This window comes from Marmota marmota, unplaced genomic scaffold, assembly GCF_001458135.2.
Source record: "Marmota marmota marmota unplaced genomic scaffold, marMar, whole genome shotgun sequence".
Classification (NCBI taxonomy): domain Eukaryota; kingdom Metazoa; phylum Chordata; class Mammalia; order Rodentia; family Sciuridae; genus Marmota; species Marmota marmota.
In genome coordinates, this window is record NW_025999869.1 from 24544535 (window position 1) to 24566643 (window position 22109).

Sequence of the window (22109 nt, forward strand, 5' to 3'; positions counted from 1 at the left end):
AGGTTAACAGCTGAGGGACAGAAATACTCCTAACATAAAAGTCTTCCTTCCTTGGGAGGAGGAGCAGTGGCTGGTTCTGGTTGGTACACAAAGTGTTAAGGTGTAAACAGCTCAGATGAAAAGGCCCTAGAGGTGATTTTAACTTACCTTCCATTTACCTCCAGCTACATCCCACCTTAATTGGCTTGACTCTTAATTGAGATAAGTGATTGAAGACAGTGAGCCAATGAGCCCCTACAATAAGAAGCCTGAGCCTCTCTGTAGGTTTGCCTTGCTGTTAACTACTCCACAATAAAAACGAAACAAAACAAAAACTATTCCACATATAACTGTAGAATTTCAGGGATCATTTTTCCTTTGTCTGGAATATGAGTCTAATGATTAAGCCCTTCCCACATGGGAAAGCTGTTCTCACCTGCACGTAGGCCACCAGACTCTTTCAAAGGAGCATTAAGGTGCATTCTTCATGGATTTAGATGGGAGAGATAGTGTTTCTATTTAATCATCAGCAGGTCACAAAAGCACACCACACCAACCTCAGCAAGAAAAGTGTATGCTAAATTACTTCTGAAGCTCCCCAAAGACTAAGGTTTGCAGTTTGGGGATTGCATGACAATTAAGTAATAATGAAAGAGAAGTCATGTCGTTTGAGCAAATAAGTGCATTAATCCTACTGTACACTGTGTACCGTTATTCACTCCCTGGCAATGTTGACTTTTCAAGGTATTTTTTATTTCTTGTTCCTCAGGACAGGATATAAGTATGGAAAAAAGGATACAGGCATGCATTAAGTAAGAAAATGGAAGTAAGAATGCCTGAAAAGCTCCCTGAGAATTGGTATCTGTCACTGCATACAGAAGATCCCAGTTGGTTTTAATGAAAAGGTGTAAGTCATTTCATAAGGTTTAGCACACACAAGGCATTTTCTGAAGAAAACCTGCATCCTTGTGAACCTCTCCATGAATTCATGGGGCCCACTACCCTGAGCAGGGTGAGGTTGCAGTTTATGAATCCTCTCCAGTACTTAAGACCAGTTCACTAAGCAATTAGCGATATAACCAGACCCTCTAGGGAGGTATTTAAGAACAAGTTTTTCAAGCACTTTAGAATCATTTATATATACCTAACATGCCATTAATCATTCTTATCTGTTCATTAAACCAGTCTCCCTTAGGATCTTGACTTGCCAGTTCTCTCTCAGCCTGGTTCTTTTTATCTATATACCTGAAAAGTCATCCATTTCTTTTTAAAATCTACTTTATAATTTAAATACTTCATTAGTTCGCATGGGTGTGTTCCACCAATTAGTCTGCATTTTCAGAGTTGTATTAAATATACAGAACGGCCATTCTCTTGAGGGTCTTTGTGAAAGACTAACCGTGTTAACTACAGCTTGGAATGAATTTGTAGTGTGTGAGATACAAGCCTCGTGTCTTCATCAATTCATGTTGCCGCCTTCTGTCCCCTACCACCAAAAAGGAAATGCAATTTTAATTCACACAGTATTCTAACTGATCTCAACTAAAGGTGGAAAGGAAATCAGATACTATAACATGGAAAAGCAATCAGCTGGCAATGTCATGTCAGCAGTGGTTTGAACATACCTCTGCCTGTGACTCCCTCACAGCCACGTTCGGGTTTCTGCTGGTTCCTGGGTCCATCCATCCCAGCGCAGCTGGCAGGGAGAACCCAAGCAGTGTAAGATGCAGCCAAAAGCTTCCTGGTTTCATTTTGTTCAGTCTGTTGAGAAAATGACAAACGTCTGGCACTAAGTTTTGCAGAATGCATAACAAGTCACAACGAGTTAGTACGTGTTCAGAATCAGATTAACCCGAGTTTAAAGCCCAGCACCAATCCTTCTGTTCCACTTTGGAGAAGATGCATGAGTTCTGTGCCTTAGTTTTCTCACCTCTAAAGTGGGGGCAATACTGTGTACCTCATAGGGTTGCTGTAAGAATCAAAGATGCTGGTGTCACACACCAGAACTCTGTAAATGCTGGTGGGTATGTAGAGTTCCACTTGGAAATGCCATCTGCTACTACATGGATAAGAACAAACCAGAAAGAGACAGCTTGACTACCTGCATCAGGCATGTTCATGCCTCGGTTTCCCCAGAAAGCATTTGGGACTACACACACAATTGGTGCTCAAAAAATGCTCATGAGGAATTCTGTTAATCTATGTCAACTTGATTGTGGATTACACCTCAGTTTACAAGATGATGGGCTTCAAAAATGGCATCATAAGCTCCATTATTTTGGTTTGAAAACCAGTAATGTTTGTAGTTGAATAAAAGCAATGAATGAAAATAGAATTTCAATAATCTTTAAGGTGTTTCCTGAGACTCCCTTTCTAACATAAAGACCTTCAAGAAAAGAGATGGGCAATTCAAATAATTACATGGATTAATTCAAATAATTACATGGATAAAACCAAGGATTGGCTACCAAGAATGTTTAAGTTCCTACCATGTGCTAAGTAAGCACTGTGCTAGGATAATGAGAACATGGACTATGCAATTAGTCCAATTAGCTGGACTTTCTAAATAAGGGATTTTCACTGTGAATATATTCCAACCATAATTTTAGTATCTGTCTAAGACAGAGCCACATAGAACTCACAACACAGTACCCACAGCTCTTACTCCAGGAAACTTGAGGGGTTATTGATTTCCACATGCATCACACAATTTAGTGCTTAATTACATGTCCTGTACCCTGATCCTGGCTAGTGAGATAAAAGACACAGAGCTCTTTGGAGACCAACAACTGGTGTGACCTGGCCCAGGACTAAGCCAGAGCAGGTGTCTGAGTCAGAAATAACTGGGTGTTTGTGAGACTTTAGAGCTTGAGAAAGGAACAGCCTTGAAGGATGCCTACTCCAGACAAGGGGTAGGGGCTGTCACCGGATCACTGGTGCTGTAGCTAGGGCCACTAAACAAATATACTCCTGTCACATCTTGGTTTCTTTTGGCTGCCTTCCACACCCAAATAGAGCTCTTCATGTTTGCTTTATGTCCCAAGTTTGAAACAGAAATGCCCACAGGGAAGAGAAGTCAGATTAAAATTTATGGGTATGTAACACTGGCCTACGAAAAGGCAAGATTGTAAGAGATGATTATCTTTTAAGAAAAGATGTCTCCTGGTTTCAAAAAGAGTCCAGAGGTTTCTGCTCCTACATCTATTTCTTCAGTCATTCATCTTTGACATCTGTTGGCAAAGCTAAGGTACTTGGGAAGTAGTCCAGGGGGCCAGTCAATGTAATCTGAAGGTCACAGCCTCAACACCTGCTCTGCACCCTGAAGACAGCAGAGTAGAGTGGCATGGCGCAACTTCCGGTGCTGCCTGGGCGTGGCCTGTAGCATTAACAGCTGCCTGGGCATGGCTTGTAGCATTAGCAGCTGGTGCCCAACTCTGTGCTCCCAATTCCAAGGCTCTGGCTTTGGTGGGTGAATTCTAACAAAGATGAGGAGGAGTTGGGGAAAGAAACCATACTCAGGACTAAAAGAGAGTAAAAATATCTTTCCCATATTGCAACCGGTTTTTCTAAAAATAAATAGGGCAACTCCCTACTCCTCATAAATTATCTTCTTATGAACACACAGACACATTCCAGAGACTGCCGATCTTGGATTTTTGTAATTTTTAAAAGCCAGCCAGAGTATCTCAAGCTAAAACTAAAAAGACATTGCTTCCTGCTTTTTTAATGAAATTTCCCCTACTTATCCAATATCAAACATTGCTCATGGGGTAAAGCACACATATTAAAAGTCTCCTTTTCTCCCTTTTCATGCCTCCTAGCCCAAATAAACTAAAAACTGCAATATAATCAGAATTTATTCTGGTTAACATACAGATGTCAATTCATGGAGTTATGAAATAAACAAGTTACAAAGTCCAGTATTTCATTTTCAATTTGCCTAGTAATCTAAAGCCAATTATGTCTGATGTTTTATTATTCATGGATAGCTTCAAAATAAAATCCTTTCATTTCAATTGTCATTTTGGCAAATACTAAATCACTTCATTGAAGAGGTACCTTCAGGGTGTTAACCAGCTGGTTTCTGAATTGTGTTTCAGAAACCCTATGCTCAGCCCTTGCTTTTTACCTGGAGTTGCCACTGGTGTTATCTGGTTTGCATTGAGGCTCCCTGTTAAGTTATTTTTTGAAGACAGGGAAAACAGGAACCAGGCTAATCCCTGAGATACTCCTAGGGAGCTTCTTTGTAAAATTGAGATCTGTTTGGCCATCACCAGCTCTGATTTCATTTGCACAGTGGATGTGCTTTAGATGTCATTTTATACTTATGGTGATTGACAATTCACTCCATCTATGGCAGCAAAATCCTGAAAATTTATAACTCGAATTTTATGACAGATCGGTTCATAAAAAGAATTAATATTAGGTCTAAATCAATTTTTGATGATCTGTCTAATAACCAAATAGAGACTATCCATTTGGTTAACACTTACATACCAATTACAATGTGTCAGACACTGTTCTAAATGCTTTAGAGGTACTAACTCATAATCCTCTTTTTCTACTCCATGAGGAGGGCAATGATTATCTCCCGTTCTGATGACAGAGGAAACATGATGACAGTAAGGTTAAGTACTCTGTCCAAGCAATGTGGCAAATAAGTGGTAGTGTTGAGATTCCAAGCCAGGCAGGTGGACCATGGTCCATACTCTTAACCCCCATCCTATGCTGCCTCTCGACCCTTAGCAATATTTTATCTTGATAAATAGTTGTTTTGGGTGTGATGAGGAAAATCTATATAAAGCAAGATTGGCAGCTCTGAGTCCCCAGTCTCTCCTTGCTTTTGAAATCTGCCAAGACCTGACCTCCTCAAGTTAGCATGGCTCTACTCAAGGCAGAGCAAGGGGAAAGAGCCAAATTGTCGTCCTGCCCCAGGGCAGGGGCCACTTGGTACACACTCCTCATTGCTGCTTTATTTATAGGCCAAGAAAAAAAAATGTAATTAAAAAAATCCATGATAAAATTCACAGAATTTTGAGCAGCAAAGATGCAGGATGCCCCTTAGCTCACAAGAAGAACCCGTAGCTTTGAGAAAGTAGATTTGTTACCAAATTAATTACTTCTCAAGGTCAAATAGCCCTATGGGGTTTCAGAGGAAGGAAAAATACAAGAATGTTCCCATTAGAGAACTGGGAAGGTGCCATTCATAAGGTCACACACTCTGTCTTTCAACCTGGAGTTCCTTTTGAGATTAATTTAGGTTTAAAAGTTTCATTGGATCCTGAGTCCTAAGTATTAGTTAGTTATAAAGCCACCCAGGACTGTCCTCAAAGGAAAACTTGGGACTACCTTTCCTTCTAAACAACTCAGGAAGTACAAGTTAAGACATCTTGTTTGGCAGAGGTCCTTAACCGCTTCCTCCGTGGTTTTCCACAACACTTCTACGTGCCTAGGAAAAGCAGGTGCTAGCCTGACTGCTGCCCACACCAGACACCAGAGACCACAGGGTTGTGGAAGTCACCAAGCCAGTGGCCAGATTTAAACTAAAACCCCAGCATCCTGCCTTCTGGGCAACTCTTTGGTTTCTTACATTATTGCAAATTTACATATAGAGTGTAAATTTGCAGGCTCTGCCTAGATAGATAGATTTCACTTTTTTTGGTGCTGAAAGAACCCCGCCAGATCGCCTCCCCTCTCCTTGTGAAAACCACAGGATTTTCTGATGCTCTAAAATAAGGTGATCTCTGTGCTTTTTTTAATTTCAATTTTAGAGGCATTATTATGATGTAACATTCCAAATGCCAACTTGCTTTGAAAAAAAAATTGAAAAAGCATAACATAAAAATGCAAATTGTTAGAGGACAAATAGGTATTAATATGAATAATTTGAGATCTGCCCCTCCCAGAGAACACACACCAGCATATATGCTATCTTTATTGAACAGAGTCAGTGGCCAAAGGAAAGCATAGACATTACATTGGCAATGGGTTTAAGTCAACTATTTTATTCTGGGAGCCAGCTCTGCTGGGAGGAGTGGGAATTCTGTCCCTCAGGATTTGGGGGACATTGTTTACTACTTCTCTCTCTTGCCCTCTCTTCCAGAACATAGTAACATGTCCAGACCAGTAATTATGGATTAGCCACACAAATAGCTTTTCTGGTAGAAACAAGTGATGCCACTTAGCATCTTTGGAGAACAGTCAGATTTGTGACCCTGAGGCATCTGCATTCCCAGCCTTTCCAATGGAAAAAGTGTCTGCTGTAGCAGATCACTTTAAGTGTGTTGCATGTTAGCAATCAACAAATGGAAATCAACCAGGGAACACCAAAGCCCAGCAGTCCTCTTCTACATGTCCACCAATATTGAAGGAGGCAAGTATCAACCTCAACCTGAAACTAGTAGGCTATCTGGAAATTTCTTCTGAAAGGCTTAGGATTCTAATTTTGATCTGTGAGTATTTTTAGGAAAAGTGGTTCATATATTCTAAGATAATCCCTAAAACACCAACCCAGAAAAAACAGGTCTAGAAATATATCAGGTTAACCTTGTAGCAAGCCATAATGAAGTTTGATTGTATTCTCTATCAATTATCTATTCTATATCTTTCACCATTGATAAAGGAGATGCCTAAATGTGAAATGCATAAATCTGTGGCATTCCTATTTACCACTAAGTTTAACACACACATGGCTTCCAATAACCCTTACCTCTCTGATCGTAGATTATATATTTTAAGTACTATGTTCTTCTGACTACAAATCTATTTTATTCGACATTCCATGCTCTATGTTATGCATTAAGAGACAGAAAGTGTAAGAAAAGATACGCTCTTGAAACAACTGTCTAATCATTAACTTAGGAAGTACGGGGTAGGGGTAGGGGTGACCCCACATAAGCAACATAAAAAGGTTGAGTTTGCAGAAAAAAGAGAGACAATGTATGAATCAAGATAGATTTTATGAAGTCCTTACAACTTCATCCCAATCTCTAAAATGTGGCCTTCAGTCAAACAAAAGATAACAACATAAGGTCACTTAAAAAAAAAAAAGTCCTATAGTCCCTAGTAGAAAGGAGAAAAGTACTAAGTGAGTCTCAGCAGGAAACTCAACCTTTCCTTTCTTTACTCACCTACAGGGCATATAGCCAGAGGGATAAAAGTTCTCCTAATGCACAGAAAAATAAACTGTCCCCTCCCTGGATGAAAAAAAGCATTTCTGGAATTAACATAAAATTCTAAGAGTGGGGGGGGGAAAGCTACTGGGACAAATGTAATGAGGAATTTTAATACATTACATCAACTGGACTATTCTCTTGCATGAATTTTAGCTCAATCTGAAATCCTGGGAGAGGGTGCTGTCTTGTTTTCTAACATGTGAGAAAGCAAGCTACCATTCAGCTGAGGATGGCAGAAATGGGCTGGTGGTGCTGCAGTGCCTCCTCCTGCAACTGAGCCAAGAAGCAAACCTGAGCCCTGCAGGTTTTGACTCCAGGGCTGAGTTAGTGCTTAACAGATGCTGGGGCTCTGGTGTCATAGAAGCCATATCATTCATTCCCCTGACCATTTGCTTCCCGGGTGAACCTTCTGCTGTGCCACTGCACAGGTGCAGAGCCTGTCCTGGAAGCCAGAAGGAGTCACCTGAGAAACCGGTCCATTCCAGGGTTAAGAAGACACTGTTAAAAATCATCTCTGGCTTCCTCAAAGGCTGGTGGTAGGAAAATAACTTAGGACTTTTAAGAATAAAAGTCCTAATCTTTTCCTGATCCCTCTTGTCCCACCCCCTGAGAGAATGGTGGGGATCTTGGTGCACGTTTTGGCTAGCAGTTTCCTTGTCACCTCTTATTGAAATCCCGTTTATGTTTGCTCAGAGAACATGAATGTATGTTGATATCTCATGGTCCCATCTAGTACAATTCCTGGCGCACTGGTTTGCAACAAATTTGCTAAAGGAACAGACCAAATCTGCTGGCGCTGTTTTTTACTCATCGGAAACCTCGGCGGAAGCGACACCTAGAGGGGAGCAGAGGAGAGGCTGCGGAAGCGCTATTCATCAGTGTCGGGGACAGTTATCAGGAGGGAAGTCTGCTGGACAGCGCATCTGGAGACCAACTCTCTGAGCCCTGAAGCCGACCTGACCAAGCTCAACTCTCCGGGAACTTTCAGTAGACCATTGCGCGCTGAACTGGATGCTCTCTAAGTTGAGGGCACCTTGTGAAACCCTACTGCTGGTAGACGGATTCTGCTTGTGCAAGAGTTGCAGGACATGCAGTCCTCAGGTGGCAGGCCTCAGGCGAACCCGCGTGGGGCGCCGCTTTGTCAGCTGCAAGGATCCCTGAAGGCTCACACCCAGTTGTCCCCAAACTCAAGCCGGCATGCACCCCAAAGGGAGCACTCTGCCTGCATCCCCTAGGTCCCCCTGAAACTTGGAAATGATTTCTTTGCTGGAGCAAAGAGGGACGGAGATCACTCACACTATGATCTCTCTTAGAGCCAAGCCCCCAACCTGTATGTTAGATCAAACGGCTCCCTGGAGACTCCCCAGAGGGTTAACACCAGCCGCCGGTTCTGAAGAGCTATCCGCCGCGCAGAACAAGAGCCGCAGACTACCCAAAGCCAGGTTCTGTCCGTGTTCCTTCCTCTCCAGCTTCCTCCACCGTGGACCTCGGGATAGTAAGGGCCAGGCGAGACGCATCAGGCCCTTTAGGCGGCAGCGAGGAGACGTAAGTTTCCTCACAAAGCCGGAAAAAGGAGGTGTTGATGATGCCCGCCCCGCGCCCCAGCCCGGAGCCAAGGGCACAGGTCCGAGCCGAGGAGCTGCACTTCGCCTGGCTCCGCTGAGGCAGCTCTGGGTCCGGAGCCTAAGATCTGCGTCTACAGGGTCTCGCAGCCCGACGCGGGCTTCAGGCTCCTCTTGAGCGGTTCTGCAAGCCGCCCCGCGCGCAAGAAGGGTCGCTCGGCTCCCCCTGCAGACCCAGCCACAAGCCTGAGAACCCCAGTCTTTACCTCGAGTCTTAGCCCAGACACGGCAGCCCTGCCAAACCCCGGTCCTGTGGTCCCATGCCCGAGGCCAGGCGGGCAAACTTGGCTCTCCCAGCGCGGGCAGTAAGGACAAGCAAGCGTCCGCGGCGGGCCCTGCAACGCGGAGCTGCGGGGCGCCGGGACCCCAACAAGGAGCAGCAGGACCAGTTGGTGGCGGTGGCATCGGTTTGGCACCCCCCCACACACACACACACACGCCCGCGCGCCTGCTTCGGAGCTGTACCCGTTTACCTGAGGCAGCCGGGGCCGAGGGGACGACCAGGGGGCCGGACTCAAGCGGGAGATAGGGAGCGCCCGGTGGCGGCGGCGGCGACCCGTCCCCGCGTCCTTTGGTCGGTCTCTCTGGCTGTCCGCGGGTCTCAGGCGCGCTGGAGGCTGTTGAGGCGCCAGCTCTCTGAGCCGCCGCTGCCCGCTGCTGTGCCACCGCCGCGGCAGCTGCCCTATTTCTGCCGCCGGGACCGGAGCCCGTGACGTCACCTTCCCGGCCCCGCCTGCCCAATCGCCGCCACCTGTGCGCGCCGCTCGCCTGCCTGCGGGTCAGACCCGCGCGGCGCCCGCGGCAGGTGCGCGGAGCAGCAGGGCGCACACGCGGAGCGCTAGGACTCCGGGTACGCTGGGGACATCTTTGTCCCGCAGGGGGAGAGGGCAGGGGAGCGCTAGTGTTACAGGTTCTCCTGGAGCTCAGCAGGTGACAACCTCCCCCTCGGTCCCCCCTCCCCCAGCTCCTTTCCTGTACAGGTTACTTAAGATTGTGTTCTTAGGGAGCATAACTGGTCTCAATCAACGGGTCTCCATCTCTTGTGGAGTCCAAACAGGTCAGCAGACCACAAGATACCTGCCTCTGGAATCAAAGTCCGGTGACATTTCCCCTCCATTGAGAGCCAACAATCTGTGAAACAGCAAAGTTTTAATTTCTCTGTTCTGATTTTGACGTTTCTCAACCGCGGAAACTTTTAAGAGATAGTGGGCATGCAGGAGCAATTCCAGGTGACATTGGTCTAGCCTGACCAAACTGAAACCAGAAGGTCCCTTCTCATCTCTAAAACAAGACGTTTTCTCTGTCCTGGCACTACTCACTACTGGAGCTCCCAAACTTTTCTGAATCTCTCTTTAATATTCATCTGCTTTTAAGATCCAAATAAACTGAAAACACCTTTAAAACAACCAGCCACCTGCCTCCTAAATAAACATACTGGAGCCTCAATCTGGCATTGAAGGAGAAGGAGAGCCCAGCCAGGCTAGCCTGGTGATGGCCAGACCTGGGATCTCTCTTGGCCTGCAGCAGGGGACAGAAGGGCTTTTCTGGAGATGAAGTTAGTTAAATATCAAGAGAAGGGGAAGAATAAGGGCTGGTGGGGAAGATGTATTATATTTGTTCTTTCCTTTGACTGAGCCCCTCCTATGACCAGCCCCTGTGCTGCTTAATGGGGATACAGCAGTATATGGGCCAGCACAGATTTTTGGTCTGGGATCTAGCCCTCCCTCTACCACGGCCCAGAGCCAGTCATATCCATGCTATTGGTATCAGTTTCCCCTTCTGTAAAATGAGGTGTTGGATAAGATCTGGGTGACTCCTAGGTTAAGACCTAAAAGTGACTTTCCACAAGGATATTATGACTTTTACTCCGAAGGATAAGTACTACTTTATCCTCAGTGACCCCTGGCATTACCAGCATGATGCTTTCTCAGCTTCCACCATGAATCTTTGACAAGGCTACACATGACTGAACCTTTGAGGCTGGTTTGAAGCCAGATTCTCTGCAGCTGGATTTAGGGAAGGAAGGCACTTTTCATCTTAAGAAAAGAAATCTTGGACCTAAATGGAAGCAGGGACATTTGGAAACATGCTGTGCCTTTCTCTGAAATTTAATTCTAAGTCTGTGGTCAAGATGGAGCACCACAGCTTAGTAGCTGGGTTCAGCATCTCTCAGATGTGAAGGTGTGTGGAAAAGCAGATTTCTCTTCTCAGCTCCAAACACAAAGTCCCTGAGTCAGCCTAGTGGCCGTATTACATAATCAAGGCAGGACTTTGAGTGGTTTTTGTTTTTTAATAACTCAAGGTCGTACGTAAGTCAGGGTCTATAGATTGACTAAGATCAGAAATAGTTATGTTTAATGCAGCAAACGGCACTGTGCTTCAAGGTTCCCAAAGAAGAGGGAGAATGGAGTTGCTGCAAACCAGATGTACGACTATCCCTTAGAGATAATGCTAACATCTGAAGTGAGCGATTGTGACTACTATGCATAAAATAAGAGTGGAATTAAAAGTCACCTTGGAATAAAAAGGTGAATGGTGTATGACAAAATAAAACAAACCTCCGGGGAGGCAGCATCAGATGTCAGCAGACTTGGACACCTCTTTGGATTGCCCTGTGCTTTTGCTTCCCAGGGCAATTCTTGGTTTAATAATATACCACAAATTGGAAAATAGGTTAGATTTCACACACAAAGAATTTCAGAATTTGCCTGAAACCCCGTTTCAGAATTTAGAAGCACACTGCTTCTTAGTAGCCAACCGGGATTCTTGGGGGGAAAAATGGTTAAGTTTTGAATTTCACACAATTCTATAAATTTGGAATGGAAGAACTGTGAACATAAGTTCCGAATACTGCCTCTAGCCCTTGACCTAAATTACCGGTAAGTTCAGCCATACAGATTTAGATGCATAAAGCAATTTTATTAATACTCTACAAGATGAAGAATGCTAAATACTTTTTACCTTATCAGTTTTAAATTTTTTTTTCTATTTCAATTCTTTTCAAAGCCACAATCATTTCGATGAAAAAACGGCTACCAAACAATGTGAGTCTCCCATAAATCATCTCAGATTACAGCTGCACATTAGGATACACAGAGATGTCATATGGTCATGGGGATCAGGAGGAAAGGAGGCACTTCCTCCAGATTATACTGGCTGTGGGTCAGGTTATACCTGGGGACCTAATGGACTGGGCAGAAGGTGCCCAGGGATCTGTTAGAAGTCAGACTGAAAAGTCATGAAAGAATGCAGAAAAAGACAGAAAACAGATTTTCTTGTCTCACATAAATTAACATTCTGCAACCTGTCCAAAAATGTCTTTGTAAATCTTCAAACCAAGCCAAGCCCTTTTTTGAAGAAGTAGCCTCATGCTTAGGAGAGCCGTAGCCAGGGGGATCCCAACATTGGGCCCCTCTCCTGCTTGTGCCCTTTGGGCCCTCTGAGCCTGGATGAATCACACCCTTTCAGGGGTTTTGTTTCTTCCTCTTTCATGTAGAAATTGAAGGTGCATGGAGTGGGAGGCAGTCATTAACAAATAAATTCTGAAGACCATCTTCTATTCTAAAAGTTCTCATTTTTATTATGCTTAGCATGTGTAGAAGTTTGGGTTTCTCTGATCTAAAAAGAGCTATGATGTTAAAGGTTTCCTCTAAGTCTAATAATATTAAATGATGATTCAATGACTCATGCAGAAATCCAGGGAACATAGGCAATAAATTCAAAATCCTAGATCTAAAATCACATTCTGAAATAATTGTGTTTAGCTTTGGTTTAGACAGAACAGTGTCCAGCGGAGAGATAAGTATTCATTCAAGACATAACTGTGATTGGGGAAATTTTTCAAAGCAATGAAGAAGTAGTGTAGAGTTGGAATTTTAATTAAGAACTTGGGATAAATGAGAAGATGCAGTGATAGGAAAAGAGTTGTGAGTGGAAAAATGCAGGGAGATGAACAATAAAAGCTTTCTCTAGGGCATTATTCCAGGGACAAAAGTCCCATCAAACTCCCAGGGCTAGATTAATGGTATAAGGGACCCAAGAAAGGCACTGGTGATAGGAAAAAGATAGGCTTCGTTACTCTAAGAATTCAATGTGCACAAGGCAGAATTTGGGATGAGAAGGCCAGGCTTACAAACTTCCAAGTACACACCCTGCTCAGGGTAGGAGAGAGGGATGACAGCAGGAGCCCAGCAGAAAAGTAAAGGGAAGGGCCAACTTCCTTTATTTAAAAGTGCTATGATTTTGGACATGAGATGTCCTCCAAAAGCTCTGGTGTTTATGCAGGATTATTCACAGGTGAAATGGTTGGACTGTGAGAGCTATGACCTAATCAGTCTATCCTAGTTTGAATGGACTAATTGGGTCATCACTGTAGGCAGGTGGGCATCATTGGAGAAAGTGGGTTACTGGGGGTGTACCCTGTATATCATCTGTGTCCCTTTTCCCCTCTCTGTTTCCCAGCAGCCATGAGATGAGCAGTGCTTCTTTATGCCCTTCTGCTGTGATGTTCTGCCTCACCTTGGGCCCAGAACAAAGGACTCAGCCGACCACAAACTAAACCTCTGAAACCAGGAGCTCAAATAAACTTTCTCTCCTCTAAATTGCTCTTGTAAGTTATGTGGGTCACAGTGATTCAAAACTAACACAAAAAGGGAAACCAAAACTCAAAGTTTTCTTCTTGGGACTGTAATCCTTCTGGATAAAGCATTAGTGTACAAGCTTTTGACCCTGTTGATTTTTAGAGAAGGCAGAGGTTGGAATTCTCTCTGTGGAGATGCTTGCAACAGAGGAATTACTACATTAGGAGGACAAGAATAAAGCAGACACCGTGAGCAGAGTACTTGGGTGGAAAGTCACAATAGGCCATCGAACATGATGGGGGACTGGCCTGATGAACCAAGCCAGTGTGGCTAAGCAGAGGGATCCAGGTGAAGAGCTGTAGTCAACAGAGGGAGAGGCAAGGACTTGAGGCTAAAGAAGGATGTGAGATCTGATTTTAGTTGTAAGCGGAGCCACTGGAGGATTTTGAGCAAGAAAACGGCATTATCTACTTACTATATATTTTTTAAAATATTTTTTAGTTGTAGTTGTCAATACCTTTATTTTATTTATTTATTTTTATGTGGTGCTGAGGATTGAACCCAGGGCCTCGCGCATGCCAGGTGAGCACTCTACCGCTGAGCTCCTCTACTGTATGTTTTTTAAGAGTCACTCTGGCTGCTATATAAAGAATCGACTTTGGAAGAGGTGATGGTGGCCTGTGTCAAGAGTGAAAGCAAGAGAGACCAACTGTTCATCTGTGCAAGGATACAGTCATGTGTAGCCCATCCCCATCATCAATGCCATCACACAAGCACCTAACGTTTATTGATTGATAATTATTCACTAGGCACCAATTCTTTCCGATTATTTGTATTTCTTTACCTAATCTTCATTACCACACTGTAAACTCTCTATTTTAATAAATTAAGCTCAAAGAAGGTACACAGCTCATCTGAGGCAATTTGGCTAGCAAATGGCAAAGCCAGGATTTGGCTCAGAATCTGACTTGGTGTATGTGTGCATGGCAGCTAACACATATCTCAAAATTCAGGTCCTACAAATAGGTGCCCAGGCAACCTTCTGTGCTGAGCCTATTGGTATATTTACTTAATTGCACTCATCCTGAACCCTTGTCATATGAAATCAGAACCAAGCATGTGGTCTTGGAGACCATGTTGAATGCATACTCAAAACACATTTCCTTCTTCTTTTTCTGCCTATGGGACATCAATTCTGTTCAGGTGTCTCATAGTCTAAGACAGCCATGGAGCTTTTGCCAGAAACTGGTGAGCAGGGGGCCTAGGAGTGAGGAGAGAAAGTCCATGGTGAGGATAAAGAGATGTGCAGAAGATGGCACTGCTTTCCCTCTTAATACTGCAATTAACTACAAGGAATTTTAGACATGTTGCCGCAAATTTGTGATCCTGGAAATAGCTAAGCTGTCACATGGAGGAAAGAAGAACAAGGAAAGGGAAGAGAAGGAACCTAGGTCCTTAATGAGCTGCTGAAATAACCAGCTTGGAAGCTGTTGTACTTTGGGATTTTTATTTCCTGTGTTACTTAAATGCATTGGGTTAAGGTTTTCCATTACCTGAAGTTAAAAAAAAATGGAAAAGAAGCCAAAACATAAATAAAAATATTTGGCTTCAGAAATGCAGCAGAGGAGGCAGGTGTTATTAATACTGATATCATTCCCACTTTGAATATGGGGATGTGCTCTGAGCTTTATCTGCCAACCATCCCATGCTAGTCAAAGGTTGAAGTCTCTGGACTCCAACCCAGCACTTAGATTATGGCAATTTTCAGTTATGGAGAATATGTAATTAAGGACCCTCTATTTCCTAATTGCACTAGATGAAGACCATGGGCATATAACAACTGACACGAACAGGATGCTTTAAAGCTGACAAATGCATACACACACACACCAGCATTGCCTAGCCATATGTGACTTGCAAATGCCTTTCACTACAACCCTGCTCAAAAAAAAATTTAAAATAGTTTTGCCATTTTAGTGTAGTTTGTGATAAAGGAGTGATTTGCAGTTTTAAACAAATTACTTCAGATTATATAATGTCTCCTAAAATTTGGTTCAATGCAATCAGTAATACTATTCATACTACAGATATTATGGACAAATTTCATTTTGTATCACTTAACAAAACATAACATGTCTGACTTTCACTAAATCCTATGGGGGGAAGAAAGCGTAATTTTCTAACTAATTTGAAAAATTGATGTCATGTCTTCTCTAGGGACTAAAGGTATACTAAAAAGCATTGACAGGCCAAAACTACCTTCCAAGAATTGATGTCTAAAATTCTGAAATTGTATGCTTAAAAAACAGTGCTTTATTTTTAAAATGTCCATGTTTTATTTATAAATGACAGAAGGGGGAAGGATTTCAGGCCACTATTTGAAAGCACTCTGCAAATAACACATTGTAGGTGTGGATAGAGCCTTTATTCCCAACAAGTGAAAACCCAAATTGGATGTAATTGTCACCCTATTTTTTTAACACTGTTTTTGAAGTACCAAAGACATCTTGATATTCTATATAAGGATTTTTATCAGATGAATGCAATCTACAGACTGGTGAAGGTAATTTTGAAGCAGAATTGTAGACATGCCTTTTTTTTTTTTTTTGCTCTTAATTATCTTGTATTTCATCCTCAGGCTCCTTACGTTTCTCGTCTTTAAACACAGTCTATTATGGGCACAAATCAAACATATATGACTAAGGAGAAAAACAATTTAAAATTTGAACAGACTTGAGCATCCAGCAGTCAATGCTTTTCAGCAAAAAGAGAAATTGAAAAGAGAAATCATGAGCATCCTTATCTGACCTCCACCTAACCACTGTGTGTTACTCATGGCAGTTAGAAATGAAAAAGTTTTTCAATGATATATCATTTATTGATTCCTTTAGTTTGCCTTTTTATCTTGAAATAATCGTAGGTTCACAGCAGTTGTAAGAAATGATACAGAAGGGTCCTGGGTACCCTTTACCTAGTTTCCTTCAATAATAACACCTTACAAGAGGTATGCAGTATCACACAGGATATTGACCTTGATACAGTCAAGAACCTTCTCATCACCTCCTTTTATTCTGCCCCACCTGCTCATCCCCAACCCCTGGCAACCACTGATCTTCTCATTTCTACAATTTTGTTATTTCAAGAAGGCTATAAAAGGAATCACACAGCATGAACCTTTGAGGTCCGGCTTCTCTTTACTCAGCATGATTTCCACAAAATTCATCCTGTTTGCTTCATGTGTCAATAGTTTCCTCCTTTGTCTAACTGAGTAGTATTCCATCCATGGACGCACCATATTTGTTTAACCACCTGGGGTTTTTTTCTATTTTTTGACTGTTCCAAAGAAAGTTGCTGTCAACATTTGTGTACAAATTTTTATGTGAATATAAATTTTCTTTTCTCTGGGATAAATGCCCATGAGTGCAATTGCTCGTTTGTACAATAATTAGATGTTTAGTGGGTTTTTTTTTATTTTTAAGAAATGGCCAATTTTGAATAAAAATGTTTCATAAAATAGAAGAAAAAAGAATTGGCCAAGCTATTTCCATAATGGCTATAACATTTTACGTTCCCAGCAGCAACACAAATGGTTCTATTTTCTGCCAGCCTTGTCCACATTTCCCATTGCCACAGGTTTTTTTTGGGGGGTGGGGGGATTGTTTGTTTGTTTGAGTTGGTCTGACAAGTGTGGAGTGATATCTCAGTGTGGTTTCAATTTGCGTTTCTCCAGTGGTTAAAGATGATAAACATGTTTTTCTACTATTCTCTTTGGTGAAATGTCTCTACATGTCTTTTGACCATTTTGACCATTGGAGTTTTTCTTTTTTTAACTATTGAGCTTTGAGAGTTCTTTATGCATTTAAGGTACTAGTCATTGGTTAATATGTGGCTTACAAATGTTTTTGTTCAAGCTTTAGCTTGTTTATTTGTTTTTTTTTTAATTTTATCCTTTAGCAGATGTTTTGCAAAGCAAGCTTTAAATTTTGATGTAGTCAAATTTATCAGTTTTCCCTATTATGGATCTCATTTTTGGTGTCACATCTAAATCCAAGATTCCTAAGATTTTTCTCCCGTGTTTAAATAAGTTTAAGAGTTTTATGTTTAACATTTAAATTTGTCACCCATGTTGAGCAAATTTTGGTGCCAGATCTAAGTGTCAGGACTTAGTTCAAGGTTCAGTTTCTTCCTATGGTTGTCCGACAGTTTTAGCACTATTTATTGAAAACACTATCTTTTTTTTCTATTGACTTGCTTTGTACCTTTGTCAAAAACCATTTGTACAGAAATGGTCAGAGTCCCTGAATAGCCAAAATCGCTTTGAGAAAGAAGATCAAAGTTAGAGAACTCACACTTCAAAATTTACTACAAAGCTACAGATATCAAAACAGTGTGGTACTGGCCTAAGAGTAGATATATAGATCAATGGCACAGAATTTAAAATCCAGAAACATGTACCTATTGCCAATTGATTTTCAATAAGGTGCCAAGACTATTCAATGGGGACAGAACAGGCTCTCCAACATGTGGCACTGAACAACTGGCAATGTTTAAGTTAGAGCTTTCCTCTTTGGGAAGTTTTTAATTGTTATTTCAATTTACTAATTGTTACAGGATTATTCAAAAGATCTATGTAATTTGTTGGGTGAATTGTAAAAGTTTTTTTTTTTTTAAGAATTGGCCCATTTCATAAAATTTGTTTAATTGAGGTGTGTATGGTTATTTATGGTGTTGCTTTATTCTACAGCTGATGACTGCAGGGTCTGTAGAAATATCCCTTGTCTCGTTCCTGGTATTGGTAAATTCGTGCCTTCCCCCTTTTTTTCTTTGTCAGTCTTGTTAGAAGTTTGTCAATTTTATTGATCTTTTCTAAGAGCCATCTCTTTGTTTCATTGATTTCCTCCATTGGTTTCTCATTTTCAATGTCATCAATTTCTGCTCTATCTTTATTACTTCCTTCCTTCTGCTTGCTTTGGGTTTATTTCCATCTTTTTCTAGCTTTATGAGGTGTGATTTTACATGATTTGGGACTCTCCCCCTTTCTTGCATTCAGTGCTATAACCTTCCCTCTCAGCTCTGCTCTACGCTCTATAGATTTTCACATGCTGTTTACATTTTCATATGGTTTAAAGAGTTTTTAAAAATTTCTCTTGAGGCTTTATCTTTGACCTGTATTTTATTTAAATTTCTTACTTTTGGGGTTTTTCCTCTATTTAGAAAATTTCCTATCTTTTATTATGGATTCCTCCTTTGATACCAATGTATTTGAAGTACACTCCCTGTTGTGACTGAAATTATTTCAAATTTGTTGATGGTCAGGATGTGGTCTATTTTTGTGTATGTTCTGTGCACATTTCAAAAGAATGTGTATTCTGCTGATGCTGAGTTAGGGTGTTCTAGAAGCATGGATTAGATTCTATTGACTGTTTACATCCAATGATATATTCTTAAATTCTTCTAAACCCTTACTGATTTTCTATCTAGTTGTTTTATCGATTGTTAAGAGGCAGATTTCAAAGGTTCCAGCCATGATTATCTGTTTCTTCTGTCAGAGTGTATATTTCTTCTGTCAAATGTGTATGTTTGGTGCATATACATTTAGAATTGCCACGCCTTCTTGATGGAGTGGTGCTTTTACGGTTGTATAATGTCCCTCTCTCCGTTTCTGACATTCCTTTTGCTCTGGAGTCTACTTTATCTGCTGTTAATTTGGCTACATTGGATTTCTTTGAATAATGTCTGTATACTTTTACATTCTACTTGCCTATGTTGTTATATCTTAAGTGAATTTGTTGTAGATAACACAAAGTAGGGTTATATTTTTTAATTCATTCTACAAATTTAGTGTATACAGACCATTTATAATCAATTGATTGGTTAATGTTTAAGCCTGTCATTTTTGTTGTTGTTGTTTTTCAGTTTGTTCTCTTTTTTTTTTTATTTCTGTGGTTGTTTTTTTTTTTTTGTTCCTGCCTTCTTGTGAATTACTCACTCTCTTAGAATTCCATCTTAATGCTTTATATTTGCTTTGTTATGACTGCTCCAAGAATTACATTTATATATATAACTTATTGAAGTCTACTGTTTTCATAATTATACCAGTTTAAGTAAAGAAATCTCACTTCCTCATGTTTATAATAAAATTATCTTAAATATTTTTCTTTTCATACAATGTTATAATTTTTGCTTCAAATAGCAAATGTAATTTAGAAAATTCAAAGAGAGAAGAAAAGTCTTTTGCATTTATCTATATTTCTGCTTATCATGTTCTTGAATCCTTCCTGATGTTCCCAAATTCCTTTTTTTAGTGTTTCTTTTCTTTTTAGAAAACATCTTTAAGACATTCTTTTAGAATTATTCTGCTGGAGACAAATTCTTTCAGTTTTCCCTTTTCCTAAGAAGGTTTTGATTATTCTTTCATTCCTGAAGGATATCTACTCCAGATATAAGATCCTGGGTTGACAGGTCTTTTCTTTCATTAGTTGAAAATGCATAGGTCAAGTCCTTCTGGCCTCGATGTTTTCTGACAGAAAATTCTCTGTCATTCAAATTGGCTTTGCCATATAACGTCTTTTTGCAGCTTTGAAGGTTTGCTTGTCTTTAGCTATTAGACATTTAACTACAATGTATTCTTGGTGTGGACTCATTTGGATTTATACTGTTTAGAGTTTGCTAACTTCCTTGAATCCATATGTTGAGTCTTAGCTATATCTGAGTTTTCAGTCATTATTTCTTTTAGTCCTGTTATGGCCCTGTCCTCTTTTTCCTCTCCTTTCAGGATCCTGGTAACACAGGTCTCACAGATTCAGTCTATTTTCTCTATTATGTCCATGTTGGGTTATTGAGCTATTAAGCTCATTCGTTAATTTTTAAATTCCAGTTATTGTATTTTTCAGCTTTAAAAGTTTCTTTTGGTTCTATTTCATATCTTTTGTTTCTTTGTAGAGGCCCATTTTATTTTTCATTTGTTTCAAGTGTGTTTGTAATTGCTTACTGAAGCATTTTTATGAAGGCTGCTTTAAAATCTTGTCAGATAATTCTATCACCTCTGCCATCTCAGCATTGGCATCTATTGATTGTACTTTTCATTGTTTGAAATCTTCCTGGTTGTTTGTATGATGAGTGATTTTTGAATGAAGGCTAGACGTTTTGAATGTTATGTTCTGAGACTCTGGGTCTTATTTAAACCTTCTGTTTTAGCCAGCTTCCTCTGACATTGCTCTGGTAGGAGAAGGGTGAAGGCTGCCTGTGTTACTGCTGAGTAGTGGAAGCCCAAGTTTAATATCCAGCTTCCATGGATGCCTGAGGAGAGGGAGGCTGCTTGTTACCACTGGGCAGGCGTAGAAGTTCCATCTCATTAGTCCTTTGCTGACACCCTCTGACAGGGAAGGATGGGAGAGCCTCTTTATAGTTCACCACGTGGCCTCCACTGATATCAGGAGCTCAGGGGAGGTGGAGGGAATGGCCATATTGCTGAGGGAGAGGAAGTGGTAGTGAAGGACCTGGCCTCCTACTTGGTTGCTGTGGCTTGGAGATGGCCCCCAAATGTCCCCAGCTGGTGATGCTGTTGGGAGGAGGCGCAACTTTAGAAGGTGGAGCCTACTAGAAGGAAGTGAGGTCATTTGGGGCATATCCTTGAAAGGAATATTGGAACCCCATCCCTTCTCTCTCTCTTTGCTTTCCAGACAACATGAAGCAAACAGCTTTGCTCTATCACACACTTCCTGCCATGATGTTCTGCTTTGCCACAGGCCAAAGGCAATGGGCCAACTGACTACATTCTGAAAGCTCTGAAACTGGGAGCCAAAGTAAACCTTTCCTCTTATAAGTTAATTTCCTCAGATATTTAGTCACAGCAATGGAAATCTGACTAACACCTTGGCCTTCTCTAAGAATAGTTTGGTAGAGGGACTGGGGATTACAGCCTAGTGAATATGGAAATCTGGGCTCCCCGTTTAGCCTTTGTTGAGTGTGTAGAAGTAGGGTCTTTGGCCAGCCCATCAGGTTTTTCCCAACCACAAATTAACAAATAAGATGTGTGAAGCTCGTAGGGTAGGCATAAAGAAGAGCAGAATTTCCCAAGAAAGTGAAATACCCTTTGGTCCTTTTCAGAGAGGGGCTGTCTCCGGGTACTTAGAGCTTACTTTGCTTCCCAAGCAAACTTAAAACTCTTAAGTTGCAAGATTCCAAACAGGGCAGAATCCCTGGGGGAGCCCTGCAGGGTATCTGAGGCAGTGCTGCTGTGGGTGGGGCTGGGCACAGCAAGGTGGACAGGGTAGGGAGGAGCCTGCCATCAGACATTTGTTGTTGTTGTTATGGTACCAGGGATTGAACCCAGGAGCACTTAACCACTGAGCCACATCCCCAGCCCTTTTTGTATTTTATTTAGAGATTGGGTCTCACTAAGTTGCTGAGGCTGGCTTTGAATTTGCAATCCTCCTGCCTCAGCCTCCTGAGCCACTGGGATTACAGGCATGTGTCACCATGCCCAGCCCATCAGGGTTTTCTTGAGGGGAATGCCTCCTCTCCTTACCTGAGCTCAGGATGTCCCATGACAAGTAGAACAAACAAGCTTTTGCCTATATTTTTGTGTCACCAGCTCAGGGCTGAACCTGGGTGTAGAACAAATGTAGCCACCCCACTCGGTGATCATCCCCACAGACTCTGAAGGTCTATCACCTGTTATGGTTTGGATCTTTATTGTACCCCCAAAGTCCCTCTGTTGAAGGCTTGGTCCTTCCATATGGCAGTATTCA

The 22109-nt window shown here is 41.7% G+C and overlaps 1 protein-coding gene across 1 annotated transcript in view; it reads right to left on the reverse strand.

Annotated features, from left to right (window-relative positions):
- Positions 1 to 9574, reverse strand: part of Fstl4 (follistatin like 4) — a 405787-nt gene extending 396213 nt beyond the window's left edge. The window contains exons 1-2 of the mRNA XM_015492824.2: positions 9250 to 9574; positions 1605 to 1740 (exon numbers count right to left, since the gene is read on the reverse strand). Of these exons, the coding sequence (XP_015348310.1) occupies positions 1605 to 1730 (126 nt within the window). The 5' untranslated portion in view covers positions 1731 to 1740; positions 9250 to 9574. The remainder of the gene's footprint in view (positions 1 to 1604; positions 1741 to 9249) is intronic.
- Positions 9575 to 22109: the final 12535 nt, after the last annotated feature.